The sequence below is a fragment of the Dermacentor albipictus genome, chromosome 10 (genome assembly GCF_038994185.2).
Source record: "Dermacentor albipictus isolate Rhodes 1998 colony chromosome 10, USDA_Dalb.pri_finalv2, whole genome shotgun sequence".
Taxonomy (NCBI): Eukaryota; Metazoa; Arthropoda; class Arachnida; order Ixodida; family Ixodidae; genus Dermacentor; species Dermacentor albipictus.
This window is the reverse complement of record NC_091830.1, coordinates 16,977,845-16,995,915: the sequence shown is the minus strand read 5'-3', so window position 1 is coordinate 16,995,915 and position 18,071 is coordinate 16,977,845. Positions and strand designations below refer to the sequence as shown.

At 44.3% G+C, this 18,071-nt stretch overlaps 1 protein-coding gene and 1 non-coding gene across 3 annotated transcripts in view; one reads left to right on the top strand and one right to left on the bottom strand.

Annotated features, from left to right (window-relative positions):
• LOC139046710 (serine-threonine kinase receptor-associated protein-like) overlaps positions 1 to 18,071 on the top strand; it is a 96,158-nt gene that overhangs the window by 70,002 nt on the left and 8,085 nt on the right. The window contains exons 1-5 of one of the 2 annotated variants that reach the window (XM_070527931.1): positions 4,423 to 4,580; positions 7,145 to 7,284; positions 8,512 to 8,662; positions 11,762 to 11,861; positions 15,512 to 15,649. In XM_070527931.1, coding sequence (XP_070384032.1) covers positions 4,463 to 4,580; positions 7,145 to 7,284; positions 8,512 to 8,662; positions 11,762 to 11,861; positions 15,512 to 15,649 — 647 coding nt within the window. In that variant the 5' untranslated portion in view covers positions 4,423 to 4,462. Of the gene's footprint in view, positions 1 to 4,422; positions 4,581 to 7,144; positions 7,285 to 8,511; positions 8,663 to 11,761; positions 11,862 to 15,511; positions 15,650 to 18,071 lie in introns of those variants that run through there. The other variant, XM_070527932.1, reaches the window with a different exon arrangement.
• On the bottom strand, positions 3,928 to 4,000 carry TRNAF-GAA (transfer RNA phenylalanine (anticodon GAA)). Its single transcript has one exon. It is a non-coding gene; the product is annotated as a tRNA-Phe (tRNA).

The following is an 18,071-nucleotide window of genomic DNA, read 5'->3' as shown; positions in this document are numbered from 1 at the left end:
CTACATTCCTGCTTTTCCAAATGACTAACATTGCGATAAGAGTAACTAATCGCTAAAAAATTGTTTACATAATTATTTAATGTCAGTGCTTAATCAAATGTCTGTTGCACCATCCTCCAGACTGACCTGGCTGAGCTGCCTTTGGAGAGTGCACGGCTAGCTGTTTTTTTTTGGGGGGGGGGGGCGGTGCAGTTCGGGAATTTTTTTTTGGTAGGAGTTATGCGGAACTTCTGTAGTCTTTTTTTTAAAGGGAGAACTTCCCATTGTCTCTCCCAATCTTACCTCTCCCATTTGTTTGTTATAATTTTCATCATCATCATCATCATTTATTATCCCTTAAGGGCCCTATTGGGCATTACATAAGGGGGGGGGGGGGGGTTAACAAGAGAAGTATTCACGTGGTCATATAATTATAAAGCGAAATAAAAAGACAGACAGGCAAAGTAACGTTATACATTGTTATGGAACCATGGTTGAAGGCAAAGACGCAAAGAACACACAAGCAGTTGAGCTCCGCATATGTTTGCAATTGAATAAAAAGGTTGCAATACAATTCAATATAAAATTCAATTCAATACAATATTCAATTCAATACAAAAATGCAATTCAATACACATATATATACACACAAGTCAAAGCAGAAAATGTGACATATGTTATGTCCCATCTTAAGGAAGAAACCACAAAGTGAAATACGCGTTGGATATATGAAAAAAGCAGGAAATGTTTACCGATTATGAGATTATTTGGCAAAGTGAGCCGATATGAGCTGCCTGAATTTTGAGTTGTCACGTTCATTGACTAATGGTTCTGGAATCGAGTTCCATTCTTCAATCGCCAATGGTAAGAAAGACTTATTAAATGTGTTTGTCGAACCAGTTATGCGTTGTATACTCATAGAATTGAAAAGACGTCGTGATGTCCGTATGGGTGGCACTAAAAGGGTGGTTCTCAGGTCAGGGCGATTATAGTATAGATTTTGAAACAGGCATAGCCGTGAAATTTTCCTTCGATGAGCTAACGACTCAAGATTAATGGATGATTTAATGGCACTAATGCTAACCCGTCTATTATATTCGGAAACGATGAAACGAGCAGCCCGATTCTGAATGCTTTCGAGTGATTCGATTAGATATTGCTGGTGAGGACTCCATATTGAGCTGGCATATTCAAGTTTCGGCCTAACGTACGCCTCATAGGCGAGTTTTCTGATATAACTGGGGGATAAAGAAAGGGCACGCTTAATGAAACCAAGTGTTTTGGATGTCTCTGCCACTAATTTCGTGATGTGTTCAGACCAGTTGAGTTTGTCAGTGATAACAACACCTAAGTATCGATACGATTCAACACGTGATATGGCAGTGGAGTTTAACGAGTATGAAAAGTTAAAGGTGGAAAGCTTTCGAGATACTTGCATGCTCTTGCATTTGGATATGTTTAGATTCATCAGCCAGGTGGTGCACCAAGTTTCTATTATATCAAGGTCTTTCTGGAGGAGTCTCTGGTCAGAGGTGGTAGTTATGCGACGATAAAGAACGCAATCGTCAGCGAAAAGGCGAATTGTGGAGGAGATATTTGTAGGAAGGTCGTTGATAAAGACTAAAAATAAGAGTTCAGTTGCACAGAATGTCGATGGTTTTTTTTTTCTTCTGCCTGTGGACTTGTGCTGTTCGATGCCGAAGTACTTCATGAGCGTGCGTAGAGAATATGCTACAAGATTACGATTTTGAATATTGTCTGGAATTATGCTTGATGTTCTTCTAATGATTAGTATACGCGAGCTTCTTTTCTGGGTTTGGCCGATCTAGTCCCCTCTCTAGGTAAATGAAGTAATTATTTTCTGACAGAGGGTGGTTGGTTTTCCCATAGATAGGTATTTACCATAGTTGTCGTACGATTTACCGCTTACCGGCAAATTATAGCTAATCTTGGTAATAAAAGTAAGTATACATATGCTGTTATTTTGATTATTGTGATGGTTCGGTGTTGCTACGTCTCTGAGTGTTTTATCCATTCTTTTCTTGATTGTTTGGCGCATTTGCAGCGAGACTTTACCTGGCACCAAAAGAACGTCTAGTAGTTTCGCCTTTTGGGCTATTTGGATTTCTGTCGCAAAAATTAAACCATTGTTCTTGCTTGATTTAGTGGCGCGCCAGACATTGAGCTGTATTCGTTGAACAATTCAGTAAAATGACTACAGCTTGATCCATTTCTAAAGGTTCGGTAACGCATACAGCTGCAAGTAACCCTAGTGTTTGACCGAGAGAGCGAGAGAGCGAGAGAATTTGTTCACCTCCAATGTGCGCGGGATGAACGTCGGTCAACGTGGGGAATGAACGGACAGTAGAGACTTTTAGCTTGTACGCTATTCCGGTAAACTGGAGCGGTTTGGGCGGATTACCGGATGGTCGGGGCGTAAACGTGAGCGGTGAAGCTGCCTGGTGTTGTAGAGCTCAACCAGACAAATGCATAGCTAAAGCTGCAGTAACTCACCATATCCTGTTTCGCCACTAGTGCAAATTTTTGGCAGCGGCGTAATTGTCAACACGATTACACCACTGTCGAAAATTTACGCAAGCAGATAAGCAGAATATAGTAATTAGCTCTGTGTTTGTGTGGTTGAGCTTTGCACCACCAGCTGGCGCCACCAATCTGGCCGCTCACCTTGACGCCCCCGCTAAACCAGAAAACCGCCCGGCTTGCCCGAATACCGGACACGCTAAAAGTCTCTAGTGACAGGGTGACAGGTGACAGGAGAAGAGTGTTCGGTGCTGATATTGTGACGAAGGCTGCACTTCGAATGCTAAACACGCTCGGTGTAGGAATGTAGAAAGGGAGAAGTCACCCCTCGCTACCTCTCACGCTTTCATCAGGCACTCCGTTTTCGATATTGGATTCGATATTCGGAGGTCATTTTTTCTCTAACACTCGCATTCGATTCGGGAATTTCGATCTTCGAACACCCATGAATAACCGTTTACCGTAAAATTTCCCTCTTTGTTCACTTTGGTGGCTGATATATGTGCCACAAGATTAAAGTCTGACTATGTCGCCGATCGGCTGTGGTAACGTTGCCATCTCATCTCATTTCATTTTACACACACACACACACACACACACACACACACACACACACACACACATATATATATATATATAGGTATATATATATATATATAATGAACGATAACAAAGGGCATCGAGGGGCCCGACATTTATTTAGGGGCATTAGGGGCCAACAAACAAAGACATCAAGGACAACACAGAGCAAATTACTTGTGCTTAATAAGTTAATTAAATAAATTATAAATTCATGGAAATGAAAGTGAATGAAGAAACTACTTGCCGCAGGTGGGCAACGATCCCACGTTTTCGCATTACGCGTGCGGTGCCCTACCAATTGAGCTACCGCGGCGCCGTTCTTTCTCCCATCCACTTTCTGGGGTATTTATGCTCGTCTTAATACTACGAACTTTTCATACACTTTCATTTCCTCTAATTTATCATTTCTGTAGTTCAATTAGTAAGTACAAGTAATTCCCCTGTGTTGTCCTTGCTGTCTTTATTTGTTGGCTTCTTAACACACACACACACACACACACACACACACACACACACACACACACACACACACACACACACACACACACACACACACACACACACACACACACACACACACACACTCGGGAAATAGTTGGTGCGTCACTGGCTGCCGTGGCCTGCTGAGCACAAAGTCACCGGTTAAATTCACGCGTATGGCGGCGGCCGTATTTTATGGCGCCAAAATGCATCCGGATCCCTCCACTTCAGTGTGTCTCATAATCCAGGGCGCAGTTTTGCAACGGTAATGGACACAATGCAATTCAAGTTCATATCATTTACAAAATAGAAGAAAAAAAAAATGTTGAATGCAAAATAAGGCTCTGCCGAAACCCGGGATCGAACCAGGGACCTTTAGATCTTCAGTCTAACGCTCTCCCAACTGAGCTATTTCGGCAACTGCTCATGCGAGGTATTAAACATATTGTAGATCATAAACAAAAATAATTTTATATTATGATTAGGTAGGCGATTGTTTTTTTTTGTGTGTGCCTAGATTTTGCAATGCACAATACTGAAATTTCCTCTCAATTATTTCAGCGATGCGAAAACGGCACTGGATGCTTCGACCTCCCTTAGATTAGCGGCGTTCACAGAGCCAGGAGACGTCATCCTAGCCCAATGCAAGCGTTTAACGAGCATGAATCAAGGTTTATTGATATCATCGCCATTCTCGCAAGCCAAAATACAGCGGCATGCAACGTGAATCATGCGGAATGGGGCACAACTTCTACGCGATACCGTCGCTGCCGACATCTGTGTTGGTGTCTCCATCTAGTGGATGGTGGTGATGTTTTGCCCTGTAGCGGAAGTCAGCTGCTCGCACGATGTGCATTCAGCTTCCGGCGGCATTCGAAAAATGGCCGGCTTGAGGCAAACGCCGCTCACTTGTTCGGGTCATACCCGGCCCGTGGTGGACCTGTGTTTCTCAAAGTTATCCTCGACGGGCGCCTACTACCTAATCTCGGCATGCAAAGGTGAGCGCGCCTGGTGTGCCGCGAAGTGTATCCATATAGCGAGTGGCAGCTTGCAGCGACGTGTCAACATGCGAGGCGTATCGCGATTCTTTCATTCGGGGTTCCATGTGCTCGCCTCGAAACGTTGCTTTCACGGTTGAGCCTTCGCTGGCTAAGACCGTATGAATGGATTTGTATTTTTCTTCTAATGAGGACGCCGCACTGCGACCATCGCGATGTCGGGGTCATACGTAGGTGTCCACTGTCTCGTGGTCGTAGCTGCGTAGGTCCGGTGCGTCTATTTGCCACCCTACTACCGGCATGCCGGCTCCGAGGAGGGATTACGGTTGCTGTTAACATTCCTACTCGGTGCCTAAACAAAAGAATTTCGTGCACTCCAGCAAACAAACCGCAGCCGAGGCTGTCGCCCGTGCTTGCAATGGTTAAAAAATTGGTCGCGGCTGTAGTTTAACGGGTGACAGTCATGACAGATCGTAGGGTGCGCAAGAAATCGGCTGTGGAAATTTCACGGCACGTTGCCTTGGTGCTTGTAATCTTCATAGCCGTATCGGCCCACGTTTGCTGCGTCTTTGTCATTTTCTGTTACGAAACGTGTTTATGGACGTAGTACAGTGTTCGGATGGCGTTCTTGTCCTGTAGGTCTCAGCATCGTCATCTGAGAATCTGTTTAGTTATTGAGCACTTGCAGCAGGTTCGCCGCCGTTAAACTGCTTTAGATGTCATACCCAGCCGGTGGCTTGTATCCTTGATCGCGGCATATTGAGAGGCAATTTTTCTTTTCCAGGCTGAGTAATTGTCTCATTTTCCTGTTGCAGTATTTACAAGCCGCAGACAGGGAAATGCTTGTCATCCTGGGTGCATTCATCACTTTGCCAATGCACATCTGTTTGCATCATAATGCTAACCGCCTGTGATTGTGTTTCGAGTAACATTCTAGGCTAGTATCGGAACTTCATTAATCGAAGAGCTTGAGTGGGCACTATGCTCGAATAATTTCAATCGATACATTCCGTCTGGAGGCTAAGAACTTGCGCAGCCCTCGTAGACGAAGCTGAACAGGCCTTCTGCCTAGTTATCTGGTTATCCTTGCCTTTCACAAGTTTTCAGGCAACATATTGTTTCGTGTCTTGTGAGAGGACTGTATGCAACCTTTAAGATGACTTGTTCTTGGTCAAGCTTGGTTGGTATTTGGTGAAGCCATTGTAACAGAAATAAAACAAGAACAAAGAACACTAGACTAATAGCACGTGTGGTGTCCAGCCTTCTGTTCTTTGCGTTTTGTTTTATTTGTGCTGCAATGGCTTCCTCAAATGTGCAACTTTGTTGCTTGGTTGACTGCTGGCACTAGTAGAAGTACAGCTGGGAATTGTCAGCAGCAATGAACGTTAGTGGTTTTACCTGTGTTCAGACTAACTTGTATATTTTGTGCTCTGCTGGCATCGCAGTATGCAATGATTGTTGCATTGACCCACCACTGACCAAAGGTGGGCAAACAATCTTGCAAGGCTTGACCTCACATCATTCTCAAATCAGATTTAACGAACTCATTCAATCTCATTCCATGACGAAGTACTCTTGGGATACCTCACCTTAGCCTCATCTCAAGCTCATTATTTAGGTAGAGTAGTCAATGTCGGATGTACCTAGCTGTTTGTATTTTCAGTCCATAAACCCATGTAAACCTGTTCAAGTGCCTCTGATGCAAGAGGCTCAAAGCCCTAATATAGTAAAATAAAGTACTGGTTCACGAACATTTTTTCTTGGTAAAACTGCAAAATTTTCTCTGTTAAAGCATCTTGTGGCTTATGTAAACTAGACCTGAATGTCTTTGTAACAATGTAAGAGTTTACATCAAAAGAAAATCTACTAAACACTGTTGAGCTACTGTGTGCACAAAGGACACAAGCAGGGTTAACAAACAAGCGCTTTGCCTACGTCCTTCGTCTTTTGTGCTCTTTGCAGTTTGATAGCGAGACCTTACCAACTGGCCCAACTTTCAGTTCTATTAAGCACAGCTGACTCAGTTTGCTCAGGAGGAGCTGTAATACTTCGAAGCAGCCATGAAAACCTTCGGCCACAACACTGGATGTCGTGACAGTTTCTAACTTTACCTCAGCCTCACCGCACATTGTGAGCTTCAGGTCATAACCTCATGAGGTCACCCACCTTAGCAAACACTGATCTCGTGGGTTTAGTTGCACTTGAAATAAGGGAAAGCTCAATGTTACTATGCTAGCTGCTGACAAATTGAATACTCTGGTGCGTTTAGTCACATGCTTAAATGCAGTAGTGTGAGCTTTTAGTGCAGATATGGAGCCATTAATAATTCTAAAAGTCATAAGATGGGCAGGTGAGCAGGCTAGTTGGTCAACTATTATCTTCTGCCCTTTTAAAGAAAAACAGAAAAAATGAGAAACGACAAGACAAGGCACCACTCACAACTTTTTGATGCGCCTTAAAGGATTCTGAGGGTAAAAGTACTTTAATTTGTGAGTATATCAGGGTCACTTACAATTCTTTGCTGACAGCTTTACTTATTCTATATGTTTGTTTCTGCTGCTCAGATGGGAAACCAATGCTCAGGCAGGGAGACACTGGAGACTGGATTGGGACGTTCGTCGGGCACAAAGGCGCCGTCTGGGGCGTTGCTCTCAACAGGGACGCCTCCAGGGCTGCCACCGGTGCAGCTGACTTTACTGCCAAGGTAGGTGTCATTGCCCTCCTGGTTCTGCAGGCTGATTTTGAGCAAGCTTTAAGTCAGGAAAGTAAGGGGACACTGACTCATCAATATTTCTGCAGGTTATGTGCTCCCTCGCACCTCCTCATGTCAATTCTTGCTTGCCTTCATAATCGCTTCCATTTGAAGTTTCTCGCACATAACTCCACACTCGCCGACAGTAAAATTCAGGTTCATATTCATGTCCATTGACACCCTTGGTCACTCATTCAATTCTCCGTCTCACACCTGTGAAATGTGTGGGGGGCAAGTATGAGTCTCTGTACTTGTCAGTATACTTGGCTGTGTCCGGGAGGCACATTTAGATAATTTTGTTTTGAATCCTCTACTTTGAAAAACCAGAGAGACAGTTTCCTCTGAAGTTATTATACCGTACGTTCTCATTACATCGGGACTGGAAATATGTTTCATTATATGTGGTGCTTTGTTAAAGGTGCAGAAGAGGTGCAAGGTGTTAAAGGTGCATTAAAGGTGCTCTAAAGGAAGCATAGTAGAGCAGGGCAGGCATTCAAACAGTGTGATAGCTCGTAAAAGTTAAACAGAAAGTTAAACACTTCAATTCTCAGCGCCATTGGTGAGATCACACTGGCGTCCTTGAACAGCTGCCTTGCCTATTTGCTATTATGCAATAGTTAATCCGAAGGAGCTGTTGCCATGTGGTGAAGTGGCCTTAGCAGCAGTTTACGCATCTGTGGGTTAATAAGAAGAAAGCAAAGGGCCACCTTGTGTGCTGCACTGCATTGTCCTGTGAAGATAATTTCTGTATGACACTGTGAAACGTGTGGCGTGGCACCACTCGGAATACAGTAGGTTTCAGTTAATTTGACTCTGGTTAATTAGAATTTTTTCGGTAATGTTCTGGATCAAAGGTCCCAGCCAGCACCTACGCATTTCAGTGGGCCCAAAATTTTATTTCGAACCTGAAGTTGAATTTTGTCAGATAATTTGTACTTGACCAGTCAGCATGCATGTACCTATGGTGTCCCAGTGGCGACAGCATTAGTGACCCCTCTTGAACGTTTTCCCTCGCAACAGTGAACAATGCATGAGGCACAGTCCCGGTGCACTTGGATTTTATATAGAACCTAGGCTTTTACTGGCAGATGTTGTACGCTGCTCTAAGAAAGATTAGACTTTTTGTTGGAGAAGTTGGCAGTTTCACGGTAGCTCTGGTTCACCGATTTTGCTCCGCAGCTGTGGAATGCAGTGGCCGGGGAGGAGCTCCACACATTCTCTCATCCACACATAGTGCGTTCCGTGGACTTCGACCCCGACGGCAACAAGCTGCTGACGGGAAGCAATGACAAGTCACTCCGGATCTTTGACGTCAACAAGGTGGACGCTGGTAAGCCTCTGAGAACACTGAAAGGGCTTCAACAATCCATAACAGTGGTGCAAAATGTGTCTGGTAGTAAAGGGACACTAAAGAGGAATAATTGTGCAGAAACCATCGATGACGGTTGTCAGTGTAAGCTGTTAGCCTGAACAAGCGAACGAACCAACTAACGTATGAGTGACAGTTCCTCCCTCCTGCTTCCCCTTGCAACTCAGTGGTGTGAGAGACATGCCCTTTCCCTCAGCACCTTTGTATTGCAAGTTCGACCTCTGCTCATCGACCGCCACCGACCACGAAAATGGACAAAAGAAGAAAAGATAGCTGTCGCTTTTTAGTAAGTTGAGCTGTGTTAATTGCCCTTTTACAATAGTCTCTGGTCAATAATTCATACTGAGGTGGCTAAAATGTCTGAAATATCCGATTTGCCAGAAAATAAATTACATTATTCCAGAAATTGTCACAAAAGCTTGTCACTACATTGCTCGCCTATGCAGGTATGCTTGCGTTTGACCTGGTCAGATAGTCAAGGTGGGGTCAACAATGTATGCATTGAATTTCCATCTCCTGGCAACCTAGAAAGAGGTCAGCTGCGTTCAAGTAGCGGAATGTTCGTGTGTTTCTTTGTGACAGTCATTGCCCAGCACTTCATCGCCACCCTTGTTGGCGCGGACATCGAGGGTGGATTTGGCTCCACTTAGAGCTTCTTGACGATTATCAGTGACAAGAATTCTTTATATCAATCAAAGCAATCAATCTTCGACTACTTGGTTATCTACAGCTAAGTTCTGCCCCAAAACACAACAAACTCTTATCCGTCCAATTTAATAGTATGCCTCAATCATCTGGAATCCTCATCAGAAAAATGAAATAAAGGTGTTGGAATCAGTACAAGAAGAAGTTAGATTTATCTGCCGCTATCATAACAAATTTCTCACCTTCTTCAAATCTTCCAGACTTGTATTTAACCATACTTCGGGAACATCATCACATCGAATGTTTGAAATTTTCGCACAATTTTGTAAATTCACCACAGTGCACTTCACCTGACTATATTACTTTTTTTCTGCACCCTTCAGGAACTGGACAGTACCATTATGTCAATAATATACCATATACTTCTCATACAAACATATTTATATAGAGTTTATTTCCCCATATCATTCAGTGGTGGAATGCCTTGCCTAGAAATGTTTGTGAATTGCCTTTAAATGAATTTCTAGCAACCATCGAACACTTGTACTAGTATGTACAATTTATTGTTTTATTATTTTCTAACCAACTCCTGCTATAGTGCAGGTTGGGTTGCAGTGCGTACAAAATGAAACAAAAAGAAATTGCCTGAGACAGCATAAGCATTTAACAGTAAATCAACAAATGCTGGGCACCAGGAATTTAAACAACAAATCAGAAGCTTTGTGAATGCAGCCTTTACAACATAATAAGTTGGCTTAGCTTGTCTAAAAATTTAGGTGCCCTTGGTGGCTACAGGATTCACTAGCCTTTGCTAGTTTAAGCTTCGTAAAAGGCACTGGCAACGTGGCTGACGGCCATGCCAGTGATCATGTAGAAAGAAAATCTGGTGATATGTCATAACAATATCGTTCTGCTGAACTTGGGGGGCCAAATTGACACTCGGTCAGTCACGCAGGCAGAGTCCTTATTATTATAGGAATGCAGAATTTTGTTCGTTCTTATTGTTAAGTCTGCGGGGCCAGTAATGGTGTTGCGAAGCTGTCCAAGTTATCTATCAGTGACTGCAAAGCAGAGATAGACACAATGCTAGATTACATTATGGTAACAGGTAAGTAGCTCATCAGTGAAAACCTAAGTTTTGTGCTGTGTATACTGGAAAAACATTTGTCACATTTGTTCGTGAGAACATTGTGAACCGCTCCATACAGTTTATTTTCCATGTTACTGAAGTATTGCAGGGTCCCTTGAAGTTTCCTAACTTTGTTTTGCCTGCTTTGTCTTGACTTCTTATTATGAATGGGAGGCTGTTGCTCAGTCCGTCTCTGGTTACCAATTCGATTTTGCTTGCGACTAAGCTAACCATACTTTGCATCTTAGTTAGCAGAATTTATTGTATTGCACAGCAGGTTCACCTCGCGCTTCAAGTGCTGTGTGGTGTAGACTTGCCTCAGGTATACTGGAGACGAAAAGGAATTAGCTCAGTCGATCAGTGACAGGAGCAGTGAAATTTTGATGCTTGTAGTTACTGTGTAGGAATCGGCTGATAGTGGGGGTGCGGAGCTCTGCCCATGTGGCAGATATACAGCAGCTTTCAAGCGATTGTGAATCTTTATCCCAATCTTTCCATTTTGCGTATGTATGCTGGCCAGGAGTTATTCTTTTCAAGCAGCAACTTTGTAAAGAACTGCTCTTGAGAGCGAGGAGTAGGAATAGCCTTGTACTCATGCTTTCAGTTTTTCATCAGCACAGCATCCCACATTTTCAGCACCTCAATCGCTGGTCACTACTGCTGTTTTCATTGCTTCAGTACACTGCATTCTGTTACGTGCATAGCAAGCAATGCTATGAATTGTTGGAGCAACTTTTCACACTACCTTGCATTCGTGACCAAAATATTGTGTGCTGTGCTCCTAACCTTAATAGCTTGAATACTTGTAGGCATGCAGCGACCACAGTACTAGTGTAGCTTTTGCAGCATTGCTTGTTAACTACAAAGTAGAATATAATAAATATAGCCTATTTTTGTTAATTTGGCCTCACTGGGGCTGCAATATTGTTCCACTTGAGACTGGGTTTTGTGCGCCTCTTTTTGTCCCTCTGAGGGGCAAAGCGGAAGTAGCCGAGGTCAGATGTCGATGATGTAACAGGACGCGAAAGAAAGTGAAGTGAGACCAGGACAGGAATGGAGCATCTTTTGCAGAGGCAAATGTGCTACGAGCAGATCAGGCTCTGTAGAAAATAGAGAACAGAAAGTAGGGCCCACTAATGGAGAAAAGTAACGAAGATGTGGTTTGAAATACATCAACACTTGTCCTATCAAAGCTTCCTATCACACGGTAAAAGGTATGAATCAACTAGCCCAGCAACAAGTGTTGACAGATGTTGAGTTGACCACTGGACGGTCTCCCATCCCAGAGCCCACTGTGCTGAAAGGACATACATCTGCCATCAAGAAAGTGCTGTTCCTGCAAGACGAAAAGCGCTTTGTTTCTGCATCGGATGACAAGACAGTCAGGTAACTGCTGTTTTGACTAAACTATGAACAGTCGTAGGACATTGATGAGGCATCATTAGAACTGTTATGTTTGTGAAGTTTCCCGTGCATTTTTACTTGGATGGTAACTTCCTTCAAAGCAACCACCCCACAAACTGAATGGTAGGAAGAGCCCTATAATGTTGCTAACAGTTCCGTAACAGACATGACGCTTATTGGCACTTGTCTTCAGTTAATAAAAGCAAGAAGTTATGACAAAGTTAATTTTTGCTGGCAGTGGCAGAAAGCATAATCCGTGATACACTGTTTCCAGTATGCTCCTCGCGAAATTTCACTAGTTCTTTTTGTTGTCCATATGTGCACTAAGTTTGGTGCACGTATGGCAGTCTCACAATTAAAACAGGTCACTGCTGAAGGCATGACTACTAAGTAGGGATCCTGAGGCTAATACCATGTATAATATATTTGTCAGTCAAGTACGTCAGTCCTTATTTATTTATACAAAATACCCCTAAATGCCCTCACAGCTGAGGGTATTACATAGGGGCTTTGTGGGAAAACGAGACAAGGAGCACTAGTGCATATCATTGCAAGTTTGACATTGACTCACTCCTAATTTTATAATGCTCTAAAGTGAACTGCAGTCAATGTCTGACTGTTCATACAGCTTAGGGGCCACAAGAACATCAGAAAAAGTGGGCAGTCTGAAAAAGTGAATGCACGCCTTTTACAACTCCCACCAAGGGCTCAAATTGCTGCTGGCGCATCTGAAATAGCTTTAAAGGCCTGCAACTACGCATATTAGGCGTATTGGTGCTCGTAACGTGACAGGAGAAGGCAGGTGCAAGCGTCTATAAGGACCACATTCACCTTTCCACTGTTAGTGGGCTTCACCGCAATCCATCAGTTATGCTTCACTGGTTAACATTGCTGTAATGCGGCGAAGCTGACTTTTTTGAACTGCCATTACGCAATCCTTGACCCTTGCCGTGTTTTCCGCACTTTGAAGCTGTCGGCGAGAATGACAAAGGCATAATCGGCGCCATTGCTGACAGCGGTGGATTCTTTCAATGAAAAATATGGCGCCGAATAGCAGGAAGCTTGGTAGCAAACGTTGAAGCAACTTTTCCTGCGCTGCTGCGACGGTGGCTACGGCTGCCAGAGGATCTGCATGTGGAAGCACTGGTTCAAGGCTACAAGATAATAAAAATGGAAGCGGCAGTGCCTTCCATTAGTGCTGTTTCGGACCTGCGGTCACGGCAAAAAGTCCGGTATATCGAACGGCCAAAGGCTTCAGCGCCCAAAATTTCAGATGTTCTTATACATGGGTCCTATGGGGGGGGGGGTACATGACGGTGCCGGGAATGTGTCCGAATCATCAGGCATACCTAAAAAATTGGTCATTGATTGTATTACACACTTAATCAGTAAAATTTAGTCACAGATCTTCGTGGTATAATTACCATTTCTAACTTGAGCTGCAGCTGTTGAGGAAAATGACCAGTTTAGAACCTCGTCATAGTTTAAGGACAGTCACTGAAACGTCCAGTCTTCATCGACCTGTGTTTCTACTTGAACAGCTTTAATAGAGGATATTGCACTCACTGCTGCTTTCTTTTCTGTTTCTTTTTGGCAAAGTCTCGAAGCCAGATCACATTTTCCTGTCTGCATTATTCAGTGCAAGGTTTGACATGTTTGCTTATTTAGCACAGAAAAAAAATGAACCACCATCTTGTGCATATCTCTACACCGCAGAAGTGTGCTGCTACACATTTTTACCACATTTAGTAGATGGTGCACATTTAGTAGGAAACTAAATGTCCAGCCAAACCATGACGCAGCATTTTGTGTTAACAATGCAGGTGAAAAAAATTCTTTTTCTCCAAAATTTGAGTGAGAACAAAGCTATACAGTCGCCGACCGTTTATTCGGACCTCACGGGGACTGCGAAAATGTCCGAATAAACAGGTGTCCGAAAAAGCAGATTAAGAAATAAAAATTAAATCCTTTATTTCCACGCACTTATTCGGGCTCGGCAGTAGGCTTGGAAGAAATCGTGAGTGCGCCGTTGCACGCTGTTCCGTTTACGCGCAATCAGATAAGCCTGAATCTCGGAGAGGGTCGTACGGTCACTATTAGCGGCTGAAAGCACAGTCACTGCTTGTACACGCTCTGCATGCGACGGCAGCACAGCACATGGTGCGTCATGTTCCGACTCAGAGTCATCGTCCGCGGTGCAGCAGAAACCTGACGAATGATCTTGCCATCGTCGAGTTCTGCGCATGTCAATACAGCAGTGTCAGCACCTATGAAACTGTCAAATGAGACTGTGTCCGGAATCGCAATGCAACCACTGCGCAGGTCTCGGCAGAACATTTTCCGCTTCAGTAGGGAGCACATCGGAAGGCGACAAATGCTAGGCCTCCCGGCACCCGCTTGCCGGCATTCCCCAGCGCAGTCTGCGCGGGCACTGTCGGCGCCATTAGACACTTGACGCGATGTTTCCGTACGCCGCGTTGGATCACCGAAACCTCGACACAGCACACAAAGCAAACACCACCGTGCCGACACCAGTCGCACAAACGAAAAACGCGGCCTGCTCGCAGCGTCTTGCGCGAAGATACAAATCAGCTGCTGGATTGTCTTGACATGGCTTACTAAGCTGAAACCGGAACTGCTGCAGAGCCACTCCATCTAACCAGGCAGAAACGATGATGATGAGCGGGGATTTCCAGTAGCGCCACTTCGTGGGGCAGCAAGGAAGCTCAGTTCAAAACAAAAATGGCGTTCAGCAAGTCGAGCCATGCACCGGTCAGAGTCGGTGCATGGTGCTTTCGACCGAGTTGGCTCAAGGAGTGTCCAAAAAAAATCAGACGAGAGGTTGCAAGGTGTCCGAACATTCGGCAGTTGTTATACATTATGGTCTATGGGGAGAATGGCGGTGCCGCCAAGCTGACCGAATAATCGGGCATGTCCGAATTTTTGGAGTCCGGAAAATCGGTCGGCGACTGTAGTACTATATTTACACGATTGTAAGTCAACCTGTATTTTGAAATTTGAAAATCTGAAGTTGGAGGTTCAACTTGCAATCAAAACCAAAACATGGCACCGCAGGAAAAGCGAGACCAACGGGATAACAGGGGAGCTACAATATAGTTACAAATTTATGTTTGCTCTACGGCCCCACCCGTAGCTTTGCGCTATTCCGCATGTTTGTTCGCTTTTCGGAAGCGTTTTTCAACATTTTTTTGAGTTTTACAGTGCACACAGCACTCATGTGAGGGTGTCAATAGCTCTTGGAAGTGCCGCTGTTCCATTTGTGGCGGCACCCTCAGAACAGCTTGTGGGAAATATCAGTAGTTCATGAAAGAGCAGACATTGCTCGCATGTTACTCTTTCCCTGTAGCTCTTTAGTTTTGTGCATTCGATTTGACTGCCAGCCACGTGCTACTTCCGTGCTTCCTCAGTCATCATGAGTGCTCCGAGTCCACTAAACATTCGGCGCTCGTTCACAGCAGCGTTGAAGAGGGCTGCCATCCTTTACACTGAAGAAACAAATAACTGCACAGTGGGCCGCAAGTTTGATGTTTCTTAATGGATGGTGCGTGAGTGGCGACAGCAGTGAAGCAAAATTTTCACCTGTTTGACTATGGCAAACATTTGACCTTCAGGTTCTGGGATTACGTGAGCGGGTCGGAGGTGGGCAAGCTGGATCTGTCCAGTGCCCCAAGCGACCTGGAGTTGACCCCGGACGGCAGCATGCTCTTGGTCACCCACGGCCACATGGTCAGCACGTGGAGCACCGAAACGTGAGTGTTCATTTATGCATTTGTTTTATTTGTTTGAAAATACCTCACAGACTCTGTTCAAGGCATTGAGTGAGAGAGGCATCACTAAGACAAGATCGGCAAAAAACATTAAGAAATCAAAATTTGTATTAAGGAAGTGCAAGACTAACAAAAGAAAATACGAGTCACATTATACCAGTACAACTAGCAAACAAGGAGTGGAAGTTAATACAGATATCGAAATAAAGCTTCAAAATAAAGAATTGCGAAATGATTTTGTGATTTTGATACCTGTCAATTTCACATTGAAGGAAGGAAACATTTCCAAGCATTCACTGAGTGGTTGCAAATTTCATAAGCATGTGTTTGGCGTGTATGTCCACATGGTGCAAGTGTGTTGTGAAGATGTGGTACCTCACAAGACGATTAACGGGGCACCCATGACTTTTTCAGTCTGCAATACAGTAAACTTCAGTTAATGCGACCCTGACAGGTCTAACAAAACTGACTGAATTATCCATTTGGTTTAATTAAACAAGGTGCACAAAATACGCCAAAACACACTGCGATTTCGAAGTATTTTCCAGAGTCTTACATGCCCCCAAATCAAATGCGCACACTTTCTATGTGTCCAAATAAAAAAAAAATTATAGATTGCATTAAACTCCGAAAAGTATAAATCTAACGTGCTCCTGATTTTTTTAGCGAGAAAATTGTGTTGCACAATGACAGCCAGTTTTCTAAAGTCAGTTTTGCCGCAGTACACTTAGGTTGTGCGGTGAAGTATATGAATGTCGTGAAAGCTGCTTTGGTTTTGTTTTGTATCCATTTCCAAAGCGCAGGCAATATTCGGCACAATTTCAGCAAAAAAAAAAAGTCACAGATTGGAATTCAGTAAATACCATAAGCAAGCATTGTGAGCTCCGGTTACTGTTTGAAAAATCCTAGGGCAGGCTAAAAATAGGTGTTTTCAATCGGCAGCGGTGGTCCAACTGCGCCATTTGCGCCATCTTGCTACAATTTGACTTGCCAGTTCCGGGCTTTGCCCACTCAAGTGCCATCTGTGCCAACTGGGCAAAAGTGCGGTATTTTTGCTTTTTCACGATAATGCAATGTTCAAAAAGTAGGGTTATGCAACTACAGTCAAAGACCGATTTTCCGGACGCCCAATTTTTCGGACATGTCCGATAATTCAGATACCTTCACGGCATCGCCACAGTACCCCATAAAGTCAGTGTAAAGAACCACTGAAATTTCTAATGCGAAAACCCTTTGCCGTCCAACTCTCCAGTCTTGTCATGACCCTAGCTCCGAAACGACATTGATCAAAGCCATCACCGCCGCCATTTTGTCTCGCAGCCTAGAGCAGTCACTTTCGCACGCAGGTCCGCTGGCAGTTACAGCCACCACCTCAACAACGTTAGGCTTAGCTACTTTGACGTTCGCTACCAAGCGTCTTGCTGTTTGGTGCCATGTTTTTCAATAAAACAATTAGCCATTGTTAGCAATGGTGCCAACTCCGCCTTCGTAAACCTTGCCAGTGGGTTCGAAGTTCGGAAAGCACAACACGTCGCATAATACCAGCTCCCGAAAGTCAGCTTCGCCTCAATATCGCGTAGATAGGTGGGGAAGCATATGCTAACCATTGCGATGAAGCATACCAAGAGTTGGAAGAGGGCAATTGTCACGAGAGACAGTGTGTATTCCAGGGTGTCTACCAACCGGGAAAACCTGGAATTCTCAGGGATTTTTAGTAGTCTGGAAAAACTCTGGAAATTTATACCTCCATCAGGGAAAATTAGCTGTAATTTTATTGAAAGGGTCGAAAGTCGCGGTAATGCTGGCTTTGTAACGAATCGTCATTGACGCCCTGTCGTCGGCTGGAGGAGCTGCCAGTGTAGAGTCAACGACCGACTTTCCGGATTCCCGATAATTTGGACGGCTTCGCGGCACCACCACGTACCCCGTAGAGTCAATTTATCAGAATGTCTGAAATTTCGGATGCAAGAACTCTTTGGCGTCCGATTTTCCGGACGTTCTGCATGACCGCAGGTCCGAAACGGCATTAATCAAAGCCACCACCGCTGCCATATTGATTACCTCACCGCCTCGAACTGGCTAGCTATCGCACGCAGATCCGCAGGCAGCCATAGCCACCACTGCGGCAACGCTACGCCTAGCTGCTTCGACGTTCGCTATTAAGCTGCTTGCCGTTTGGGGCCGCGTTTCTTCATTTCTCCGCTGTCAGCAATAATTTTAGCTTTGAAGCTCAAAAAGCACGACGCATTCCATAATGCTGGTTCCTGAAAGTTAGTTTTGTCTCAGTGCAGTTGTGTGACGCAGTGAACCACTAGCAAAAGTATTGTGGTGAAGCTTAACAAGCGTAGGAAGGGGCAATTGTCACGGGACACAGTATGTATTCCTTAATTTTACACGCATGCAC